Genomic DNA, 12188 nt, shown 5'->3' with positions numbered 1-12188 from the left:
TAGCATTTCTTTTAAATGCTTCTGTTTTTAAAGGACAGAATCATGTAAAACTGCTTCTTGTTACAAACTTATTTCTTTTTAAAGAATATAGTCCTTTGCCTTTAGAAAATACTTTCCCTACCAGCTTTTGCTTACATACCTATATTTTCAAGACTCAATGAATTTTTTTGCACAGCATCTATAAAATTGGTCATCATTAAAATAAGTATGTATAGTGCTTGTTCATGCTTCTGTTAAAGTCTGTGAATGTTTTGGTATTAACTTATTTGGGAGAAGATGCCCTAAATTCCCTAAGTTACACCACCTTGCGATTCAAATTCTAACCTTAGCTGTCTGATTATTGCTGTTACTCTTTTCCTTGTTTGACATGCTATATTATTATATAGCGCACTTATGGCACTACACTCATCCCTCATTAAAAGAGTACTTTACTTATGAGTACTCGCTGAAACGAGGGACACATATACCTACTTTTGTTCACTCAATGGGTGGACTTCCTCCTGCTAATACAAGCCTTAACCCCCTCCCTGTGGACCCAGCCCACTGCAGCCTGCACCCCCTCTGGCCCCGCAGACCCAACCTGGCATAGCCTGAAGCCCCTGCCCTCCCTGTGGACCCAACCTGCAGCAGTCTGAACCCCCCACCTGCCCTACAGACCCAACCCACAGCAGCCTTAGCGCCCCCATCCTCCCTGCCAGCCCAACCTGCCACAGCCTGAACACCCAACCCGCCCCACAGACCCAACCCACCACTAGGTTTTAACCCTCCCTCCTACTAATGGCCCCACACTGCCCCCTGCCATTAGCCCTCCCCACCCCAACCCCCCACCAAACCCAAGGTTCACTTGCCTTTCAAAAGCAGTGACACATGCTGCCACTCCTTTGCCATGTTATGAGCACTTGGAATGAATCAGAGACTTTTCTGTGTATTTTAATGGGAATTTAGTGTAGCTCTTATGAGTTTTCACCTACAAGCAGAAATCTGGAACCAACTGCATTTGTATAGCGAGGGATGAGTGTATACAACCACCACCATAGCAGGCAGCATCAAGAAAAGGATTTACTATCACAACATTTGCTGTTTTCCATATACTTAGAACAGAAAATGCTGCAGCTTTAGCTACCGTGCGTGGTGGATGTTAATTTATTAACAGGATCGCACTACAGGTAGGCCCCTTTTGTACAGATAAGGGCAAAATAAATCTAAATAAGTTCTATGAGTTAGTGTCCTCCTATGTTTGTTATCTGTAAAATCACCAGAGCTAATATGGAAATAAATTAGAACTACATGGAGTCAAGTAAATTTTCATCACAGAGAAATTGACATTTTAAATATAAAAAACATTTTAATGAATGTATGTATACATCCAGAATTATTTTCACTGATTAGTTTGAAAGAATTGGTAAGGCTTTCTGAAAGTAAATTATTCTTCCTGCCGTACAATATCAATTGATTACCCAAAGCATTAACCTTGGCAAAAATGTCTATTTCAAGCCTTGATTATGAATTTGGTTCACATGTCTAATACTTTGTGTAAGAGAATTAGCAGAAACTCATTTCAATGTGGTTTCAAAAGAGGAAACTAAGCAGACAGCCTTGTTAATTTAGCATATAGACTTGGAATAAAGTACAACATCCATCATCTCATCAAAATTCAATTAAAAATTGGTCCACTGTCCAAAGAAAAGGAGCCAATTTTCTGTTGGAAGTAGAGTTCTTGGATCATAAAACCCTTAATGGTTCTTTCATTCTGGGAGCCAATATGAAAGAATAACTGGTTTGGGAATTCAAATTACCCCTTACATTAAAAAACTGGAACATGTGTAATCTTAAAGCTGAGGCCTTGTCATTAATTTAATGCATGCTGTCACCACAGTATATTGTGCATCATTACTGAAGGAGAGTTCCAGTGGGGCTTTTTAGGGGTGCTTTAAAATATTCCAATTTCTTGTCTGGGTCACACACTCACTGAAAACCTTTGGAATTCAGAGAGGATTATGGTGTCCAGAAACTCCTTGCAACAGCAAGTCTAAAAAAATTGTGCCTTACTGTATATAGCATATAGCAGCTATTATCCACTTACAGCAGGTTTATTCTATGTGATAACAAGGGCTTGTTGCAAACATATACTGAGATTTAATATTGGCAAAAAGGTAAGCCTGAAAGTATTATAACAAGATTTTTCAGCATTAAAACACAACTTTGTTTCAGATTTCAGCTGTTAAAGGACTTAATTTGTTTTCCCCCCTTACTTCAGTAATATAACGATAATAAACTTTGACAGCCCAGGACTCTGCGAAAGGGAGATTTCTCCTTGCTCATTGTTTCTCAAACCAATCTTCTTGCCTGAAATGTGATTTCCAAAGTGCCTTGCAGTCCTTTAGCTGAATGATACCAGTGACTATTCACAGCACTTGTAATCATTTGAAATAGGAGGACTCTGCTGGACAAGGAAGAAAGCTACACAGATTCTTGTCTATCTAGTAGTGTAGTCACGAAGATGATACAATCCATTTAACCTTTTTATATCCTCTTCTGTTAGGTGACTGCAGAAAACACCCTGATAGTATATGCCATGGTCTGAAGTAAACAGCAGACACATTTCTTGAGTGTACATTTAACTCTCTGTATATAGTACTGATAATATAAATGCATTTCATTTTGGTGATGCTTGCTATCAACTTACATTTGTCTTGCGGGAGTGTTAGCTCCTGGTTAGAACAGCACATCAGGATAAGGACACTTGCATTCTGTTTCTCTCACTGTCTTACTCTGAGCTTGTCTTCCTCAACAAATTTAGGTAATGTCAGAACATAACTTTGAGTACCTGCTGTAATAAAAAAGTTACAAAATATGTAGTACTAGATCTGGTTGAAAAATGTTCCTCATACCCTGGTATGTGCAGGAACGTGTGCGTGTATGTACACACACAATTTTCAGTAGAAATTCAAATTCCAGAAAATTTTGGCTGAAACCCACAAATTGTTATTTGGAAATGCTGCTGCAATGCCTCCTGGGAGTTGTCACTTGGGTGCAACTCAAATTCCCATTCTCTTTTGAGGTTTCTGTATCCCACTTTATCCATGTGAAACTAGATATTATAATTATTCTGTGCCTAGCAGGGGTGTTTGTGATTCTGATTAAAACTAACAATTATAGTACCTCTGCTACCATTCTTGTAGATAGTATGTGCCTGGACTGTGTTATTTACATATTTATTTAGGAAACCCATAAATTGAAAGGGTCCCACCTCTGCTTCCTGTTAGCTTTCCAAAGTTTATGGAGCAGCAGTGCCTATGTTGATTTAAAACCCTCCCCACAAGCTGAAAAAGCACAGCAACTAATCCAGGAACATTTTACAGTGCAAGTGAGAAAATCATGGGCAAAAAAGCAGAAGTCATGTCTGTTTAAGACATTCTGAAGGATAATCCTTACAAACTTTGTACACTGGATAGTGATGGTAAAATACAATATAAAAGCAAGAGTGCCCTTTTCTCTCCTGTGCTATATTCCAATACAGGACAGTCAGTGATGCTGAAACACACTGTATAGTGCAGGTGCTGAGAGCCATTGACCAATATTGTAAACCCTGTACTTGATGGAAATCACTTCAAGCCAGGGATGCTGTGGCACCTCCAGCATCCCTAGTTCCCAAACCTCAGTACGTAACGCAAAAACTTTTTATCACAAGTCCATGCAGCTTTCGAAACAAACTATGGTGAAACATCGTTCAGGGTGAGCTGGAATTTGGATTAGGAGCCAGATGGAGATTTATATGTCTTTGAGTTTCTTCGCACTGACCAAATGACTTAGTATTTTGGCTGGTAAATGGAAAAAACAGTTTTTGTTGCCCCCACCCTTTGTGTTTTTATTTGACCTACTGGATGTCAGCTCTCTCTATCTGAGGGTCTCATTTTCTCATTACAGCAACTTTTGATCTTGAGTATAATTTATTATAACTTCTCTGCGAGGAGTTTCTGAACCATTCTCAGCTTAGCCAAGTGTATTAGTCTTCATTCTATGTGTAATGCCTTTGATAACTAACAATGATTAACACAAGTCACCTTTCTTAAACGTAGTCAGCCTTCCTCTGTTTTAATGTTTTCTGCAATGTCCTCTTTCTTTTGCCTGTGGCTCTGTACCTCCATATTTCATTGTCTGTTTTTCTGAAAAATTCAGCCACTGGAATTTTTTTTAAAGCCTAAACATTTAACTTATATTCACTACAAAATGCTCTTTAACTCAAGTCTTGTAATTTTAATCTGTCCAACAGTTTGAATAGCAGGCATAACAGAAAGCCAGGAAGACCACCAGACTAGCTGATGCAGAACTAGGTAACCTCCTTTTTGATGATCAAACACCTCATCAAGCTCAAGTAAGTGGACATATTCATACTACTCCTGATTCTTGCAAAATTTAAATGAATTTTGCAGGAGGAAAGAGTCAATTTTTGTTGATGTAGACTGTTTCAGAACATTCCGTATTTTGCATATGCTGCTTCCATCCAGTGTTATCTCATGCAAATACATCCACAAATTGTGAACCTCCAACTCGTAGGTATGAAACATATTAGGCTCATCAGCAGCTTTGAGGAACTGGGATAGAATGGGATGAGAGACAGAATGCAGATGCAGCAACTGAGTTCTTAATCACTCCAGAAAAAACACCCAAAGCAGCAAAAGAATGGAATTCCATTAACTCTTTTATTGCATGCACAATAAGCTGATGTTTTAGCTGTCAAGGAAGAGAAAAGGCACTCAGAAGGCAAAACTATTTGATTATAAGTTCTCCATTCCATAAATTAAGTACATACATCCATGTAATTCAATTATTTTGTTTATTTCAAGGATTATTCTTTAACCTCACTAAAAATAGATTATTTCATATACTACATTGTTCTTGACCAACAGTGATGCTACATGACATGAATTTTCATCATGATAAAAATATGATAGCTGTAATGCAGATATTACCATACATAGCACTGGTTCTGTCACCCAGTTTCTAGGGAGTAAATACCACTGTAAATAGAAGAATTTCAGCATGGGTAAACCATAAGCATCATCTATGCTGTCCAATCAATGAAACTCAACACTGACCTGAAATGGTCATATCAAGGATTGAAAAAAATAGTTTAATCTTCATGTCTTCTCAATCTTTGACCTTGCCACTGAGACTGCCAATAGGCATGCCAGCTGTGAAAGTAGTTTTGTAATGCAGATATTTGAGAACTAAACTGCAATCATCTTTTCCGTGTGAAACATGGAGCTGCCATCAGATAAGCTGGTTGATACTGGATTTGGTTTCAGCCAAGTGATGGAGACATGAAAGTTTGGAATTTCATCATCATTGCTGGAATCAGATAAACTGGGTGCTACTGCTTTGATTTCAGCCAAGTGATGGAGACATGAAAGTTTCGAATTTCATTATCATTGCTCCAACATTTGACAATACTTGGATAGCACAGCTTAGACTCTCACCAATACAGACACAAGTGTCAGCTGAAATAATGCTCTTTAACTATAAATATATTACATATTTTCATTTTTTATGATCAAATATTTATATTTATAACAGGACCATAACATCCAGTCAAATCAAACTAGCCTTTATACTATTCAGAGAACTACCTTAAAAAGCGACTATGGTCCAAATGGAGAATGGTGTATTATTCATTGGTTCCAGATAACCTTTAATAACAAAAAACTACTAGCAAAAGCATTGCTAGGAATAAAGACTTCTATTCCTATACAGCATAAAGAAAAAGTAGCACTTTTCATTCAAGGAAAATGAATCGGATTCTGCTACAAACCATTCAAACACAGCAAGTTATTTGCATATTGCTGAGGGCAAAAGGACATTATTCACCATCCCTTAAATAGATAATTGCTTTGCACACATATATTTAATATATAAAACACTGCCACAGTTACATTTTGATTTAAACAAACTAGAAACACTGACAACTGGAATCATCTGATTTAGTCCAAATAATAAACACACATACCTCCAATCATCATGTGTATGAATGCTAAATATATCTGTGCACCAGAGTTGTTTTTGAAAGTGGCAAATTAATTTTTGAATCCAACTGTGGTCCAGTGGAACAGAAATAGGCATATCATACAGCTGCAGTCTCCACCATACAAGTTCTTTTCCTAATGCCACACTAACTTTCTCTTGGCAAGAGGTATAACAAGTTATCGTGTTTAGTATTAGCTATTCAGCATTACATGTGTATGTTCTTCTTTCAATCTTGTCCAAACAAACAAAACAGTCCTGTAGCATCTTAAAGACTAACAATATTATTTATTAGATGATTAACTAGAAGAAGTGGGTCTCTCCCATGAAAGCTCATCACCTAATAAATAATATTTTAGTCTTTAAGGTGCTACAGGACTACTCTGTCATGTGAAGATACAGAGTAGCACAACTACCTCTAGGAGACTTTTCAGTCTTGTGTTTGTTTTGAGGGGGTGCTTTTTGAAGGGTTGCATTTAAGTGATTTAGTGAAGTTTTCAGATTTAAAAATCATTGACAAAATATCAGAGAAATTTTGTTGGAAAAATGTAGCAAAATCATCAAATCTTTCAGTTCAACAAGGTGTTACCATATTAAAAACGGAAAGCTTAACCAAAAATCAGCATGCAAGCCTCAAGATAAGAAAGCTGAATACACCTCATAATGTTACTGCTAACATTCTTCTATCACTACATGCACCCTCTGTTTAAATTGCAGGAGCATCACTGGGGGAGGAGGCCTTGGGAGACTTCCAGAAGCAGTAAATTATGACCTATCTATTGCAATAGTCTCAGAGGATTTTTATGTGTAGGTTTGCAGGTCCTCATTTCTGCTGGTAGTACTAGTGGTAGAAGTTATAGGCTGGAATAGTGAGGCTGTCTCTGGTCTGAACAATCATCTTCTGGATGGCCATAAAGTTCAGTGCTTGGGTGCCAGGTTTGTATAATTTTGGTGGTGCCCCAGAACAGAGCTCTCCTATCCATGGGACAGCCAAGGTCAACCACCCTGGGCTCCCTGCTTTGGGGGGACAGAGTCCAGGGCAGCCTGGGAGGACAGCAGGGGGGCCTGGCTCTAGCACGGATAAGCGATCTGGCCACAAGCCTAGCCTGCTCCACTCTGCCACACTAGTGTCACCAGAAAGAGGCAGGTCAGGGTGGAAGCTGGGTGAGGAAGGGAAATGGTGAGGGAAGAGCAGGGCGGGGCGGCAGCTGCAGGGGGAGGCGGGGTGGAAGTTTATAACTGCTGGCGCCGAGCCCCACCCCAGGGAGCGCTGTTGTTAGAGGCAGCCCCTGCCCCAGTGGCAGCGCTGGAGAAACAGCTCAGCTCAGGCACCGCCTCCCTACAGTTTCTCCTCGCCCCGAGCCTTCGGGCACCCCACTGCGGGCCGGGCAGCTCGAGGCCAGAGGCGGTCACTGCCCCCCCCGCCAGGCTAGGGGCCGCCCCGGGTGAGCTGCGGGCGGGCGGCCGCCAAGTTCGCCTGTTGCCCAGTCAGTTTCCCACGCCGCTGCTCTCAATGCCGGCGCCACAGCAGCCTCTGGCGGCCGGCAGCTGCACCCGCACGCGTCCTGCGCACAGAACACTGGCGTCCCGGGCCGCTGGCACCGCCGCTGCCGCCCGACTCGGGCGACCCCGACGGAGGGCGCTCTCCGAGCCGGGGCCCTGCGAAGACCAGCGGCACCCAGGGCTGGGCTGTGGCTCCCGTTCCCCGCCCTCCGCGGCCCCGCTTAACGCCACAGGCTCTTCCCTAGCCCCGGGCGGGGACGTGGCGGTGAAGAACTGAGCAGACAGCGACGGCCCAGGCCCAGGGCAGTTCTACCTGCCAAGACCAATCACCACCGCACCACGTTTATTCAACCTTTTATTTGTAAACATACATTAACTAGAAAAGCCGTCGCGTCTTAGACTATTTCCTCTCCTTACCGGAGGCAGTTTAGAATAAATAGGGGGAGCGAAGAGCACAAGAACTGTGTACTGAACATCCGCTCAGCTAGGACAATAGTTCTTGGCCGGGCTTGTGCTTCTATATAAGGTGGATCCCTTTTAGCTCACCAACCTCTATGTCCTGTAGAGACAGCTACAATAGTACTCCATCTATTACACTATCCATCAAGTATAAGAAAAACCACTATGAAAGTGGGGCAGTGAAATACATAAGAAAATGGTTATGACAGTTATCCACATTTGCTGGAGTAACAAGGTGGTAAATAAGCTTTTGCAAGTGCTAAACAGTTGCATATTACTTGCCCAGCAACACTATATCACTTTGTGAAACAAACATTTACAGGGTAGCTCAGAGTAAGCAAGCACTTTTCTTGCAACCACAAAAAATCAACTTGATGTTTGCACTGGAAAAAGCTTAGTCTTAGCGCAACTGAACCGCCAGGGGACAGGCTCCAAACAAAAAATAAACACAAATAATTGGCGATTAGAATTTAGAAGATGTTCTGTGCTGGTGAATAGTTGTTCATAGGGAAAAATATGTGGTCTGAAAACACTGATTTATTTTGCTTCCTTTAATTTTGGTACATATATAATTAGCCCCACTAAAATATGTATATATGAAAATGTGGGAGAAAGGAGGGGCACATTTTCAACAGGCTTCAATCAGATGCATTTTTATATTTGCAACTCGGCACATAAAAACTCCAACTTACACATGCATTTTTGGCTCCAGTCGTGCTTCTGCTAAAAGCACTGTGTGTTACCACCGACTTCATTAGAAGCAGGCCAGATCTGTGTGATGCAACGAACACTTTGTGCACACAAGTGACTGATTTACACATCTAAATTTTATCACTTCGGTGCTTCAATGTTAATGGTTAAGATCAAATGTCCATAAGTAAGCATGCAAAAATGGAGGTCATGTTTTGAAAATTAGGCCCAGAACATAATATAGTCACATACTCCGTGTAAGAGCTGGAGTTAGACAGAAGTACTTTATAAAAAAAAAACCTGTATCTTGCATTTTTATATTGTACATTATTTGCAATAAAATATTAAGACAACATGCAAAGTGTAAACATTAAGGTTATCAAAACATTGAACAGTAAACCATGCAAATAGTTAATCAAAACATTGGGTGTTGCTGTATGTATCCCAATTTTTTTAAATTATTTTTGTAGGGTGTTTTTTTTTTTTTTTTTAATAAATCCCCATGTGAAGTCTTGCGAGCTGTACTTTTAGGATTTATTGCATCCATAAGTCACCACTGTGTGCAACAGCTTTGCAGTTTCTAAGGCACAGTTTTAATGAAACAATATGTAACTTTCTATTAGCAACAATGTCTTAAAATTACAACATTGTACAAATGTTTTCAGTGACAAAGTATTTCTGCATGAGCACGCAACTTGCAAAGAACTGTCTAGCATTTTAAATAAATAGATGCTACCTATATAAACACTTAGAAAAAATTATTGCTTACCTAATATCCACTTATTTCCTTTTACTAACACATCAAGACAATGGATGTGTACACATCTGTTACATACAATAAGGAATCTCAATTTATTTGACCATGGTTTTAAGGCAGAATAAATAGATTTTTTCCTCCAATTTTAAAGAGCGCCTTGAACTGCTGAAAGTGTAATGCTTTTGAATAACTTCTCTTTATCAGCCTTCTGAAATTCACCATGTAGTACAGTTAGAACCAGTACTGTAATATTTTTCAATTGTAATGTGTGAGCTAAATTTTAAGGTGTGTTCTTGAGTTCTACCCACAGCTCCAGTTGCTGATTCAGTGAGCTAATGGTATGCACTAATGGGCGAACGTACTTGTAACGTGTAGGGTTCAACTGACCCAAATGTGCTTAATAGCTTTTGTTTGTTTTGTACAGTGTTAGACTGGACTTCATTCTGCATTCCTTTATAGATTCACAAATCCCACTTAATGCAATGGGGTTGTATGTACAAGGAACACAGGTTCAAAACCACTGATGTACTACACTGAATGACAACTGTAGTTTTACACATTCTAATTATATTGACCATTTATGGATCCCAAATCAGTCTGTCTGCTTTGTAAATGTATTTATACTATACAGAATCTCATTAAAAACAACTGATTCTTTTGTAACAACTCTACTGGCCATGAGAAAATTATGAGCCAATAGATTGGCTTAGCTGTACCAACAACCACAACCCACCTCTGATACATTCAGCTTCATCCACATAAGCTTCCCAAGAATTTGGTACTTGTTAAGGATTTCCCCTTTACCATCCTACTGGGGATTTTTGCAACTGCTAATGGCATGCACTCTTTCAGGCTTCATGAAGAAATCTTCATTTGACAGACTCAAGCTATAGCATTGAAAATTATTTGATGTATACACATGTGGAAAAAATCCTAATGCTAAAGGTGAAATAACTTGTGTAAAAGACTAACCTCCACTGAAAGTCATATAAAAACAAAATGTTTTAGAATTACAGGATGCATTATTAAACTGATGGATCGGTGTAAAATATATAGTTTCAGTAATATAAGAAAAGTCACTTGTGATATTTAGTTCTGTGATGCACTAATTAGATGCTATCTTTAAATACTTTCTCATTTCAAGTTGACCTGTTCTAGAACTTTCATAAAGGTTCTGTAAACTAAATTTTTTAATTCACAGAAATATGAAAACAATGGGTTTATTGAATCTTCTGACTTTAAAAGGAGTAAAATTAATGGTTTAAATCAAATAGTTTTGAAAATATGGAAAGCCTCTTTTGAAATAATACTTTGGATACTAATTACAAGTGTTCTTTGTAAATATTATGCAAATTAATGAAGACAGGGAAAATCATACTGTGCTTTAAAGTAGCAGATGCGGCCTTTTATATAAGCATTACAAAATGAGATGGGAGCTATGAAGTCCATGGATATGAGCTCTTACAAGGGATTGTCTGGAAACAGACCCAGAGACATGATGGGAAAATTCCTTCTTGCAGAAAGTTTTTAGGAGGGAAATTCATGTCACAATGTTGTCGGCTGCCCAGCAGCTAAATTTAAAAAAAAAAAAAAAAAAAGTTACAGAGGTGACAAATCTTGACACATTTTGTTTTTGAAACAATGGAGTAGACAGGATTTCTTACATGTCAGTGTCACATAAGAGAAATCTTAACAAGAGTTTCTCTAGCCAACTAATCGTACAACTCAGGTATCAACTCAGAAGTGGGGAAGAAAGAACAAAATATTGGCCTAACAGGAACAGATCCTTTATGCTTGAAAGACAAATGATCTCCTTTGCATTACTGGCACATTCGGCATGCACTTCCAGTCAATTCACAGACAAAATTATGATAACAACAATACTGTGGTAGAATAACATGGCAAAGGTTGATTGACAACAATGGAATCTGCTAAAGATAATGCAAAATAGATTATGTGACTGCACACACTAATCAGAAGCAACCTCCTCCTGTAGCCAGGCAATACACAAGTTAAAGAAGAGGGTTAAATAAGAAGGTTTGCCTTAGAACTTCTTTTCAGTGTCACATCTAGAATATTAATGATATGGACAAAATATATATTTTTAAAGTTCACCTGTATTAATCTATTCTAAAAAAATAAGCTATTCATAAAATACAATCACTTTTTTAAAAATACTCTAGTCACTTAGTTTTCTCCCTAGCATACCACAAGACACATTGTAAGTATTTTAATTTAAAGTTTCTAAACTGGTGTTTTCATTATGAAATGACGTAATTTGGAGCTTCAGGCAAACATCTGGTAGGCAGCCACTCTGCAAGTGTATCCACACCCCTCTCAGCCTCTCATCTGCACAACTTCTGGTTAGTGCAAAAGCAATAACATGGCAGCACATTGTCATCTCTTTTAGACAATTAGTCTTCCAAATTTTATAAACATAAAAGCCAAATAAAACAGAAAACACATTTCAACCACTGAAAGTCAACAAAAGCAATCTCTCTAAAATGGTTAACTTGGCCTCTTGGTCCAATTTCAGATCATCAGTACAAGTGGGCAATTTTTTAGAATTTTGAATCAGAAGAATATCCCCTAAGCAGAGACATTGCGAAAAAAGGCCAATTTTCAGTTTAGAGAAAACATCTATGAAATTCTGCAAATATTATTTGCATTATCCTAGTACAGGAAACTCTTTCATATCTGGCAGGACCAGGACATTGCTGGATATTTAAATATTCTGGATAAGAGAGAGGTATATCTA

At 38.9% G+C, this 12188-nt stretch overlaps 1 protein-coding gene across 8 annotated transcripts in view; it reads right to left on the bottom strand.

Annotated features, from left to right (window-relative positions):
* Window positions 1-4820: 4820 nt before the first annotated feature.
* The window catches only part of LIMCH1 (LIM and calponin homology domains 1), a 308724-nt gene continuing 301356 nt past the window's right edge, over window positions 4821-12188 (bottom strand). For all 8 annotated transcript variants that reach the window (XM_074992680.1, XM_074992679.1, XM_074992678.1 and 5 more), the window contains one exon: window positions 4821-11001. In XM_074992680.1, the coding sequence (XP_074848781.1) occupies window positions 10976-11001 (26 nt within the window). In that variant the 3' untranslated portion in view covers window positions 4821-10975. The remainder of the gene's footprint in view (window positions 11002-12188) is intronic.

The sequence above is a fragment of the Carettochelys insculpta genome, chromosome 4 (genome assembly GCF_033958435.1).
Source record: "Carettochelys insculpta isolate YL-2023 chromosome 4, ASM3395843v1, whole genome shotgun sequence".
In the NCBI taxonomy this organism is placed as follows: Eukaryota; Metazoa; Chordata; order Testudines; family Carettochelyidae; genus Carettochelys; species Carettochelys insculpta.
This window is presented reverse-complemented; position numbering and strand designations above follow the sequence as displayed.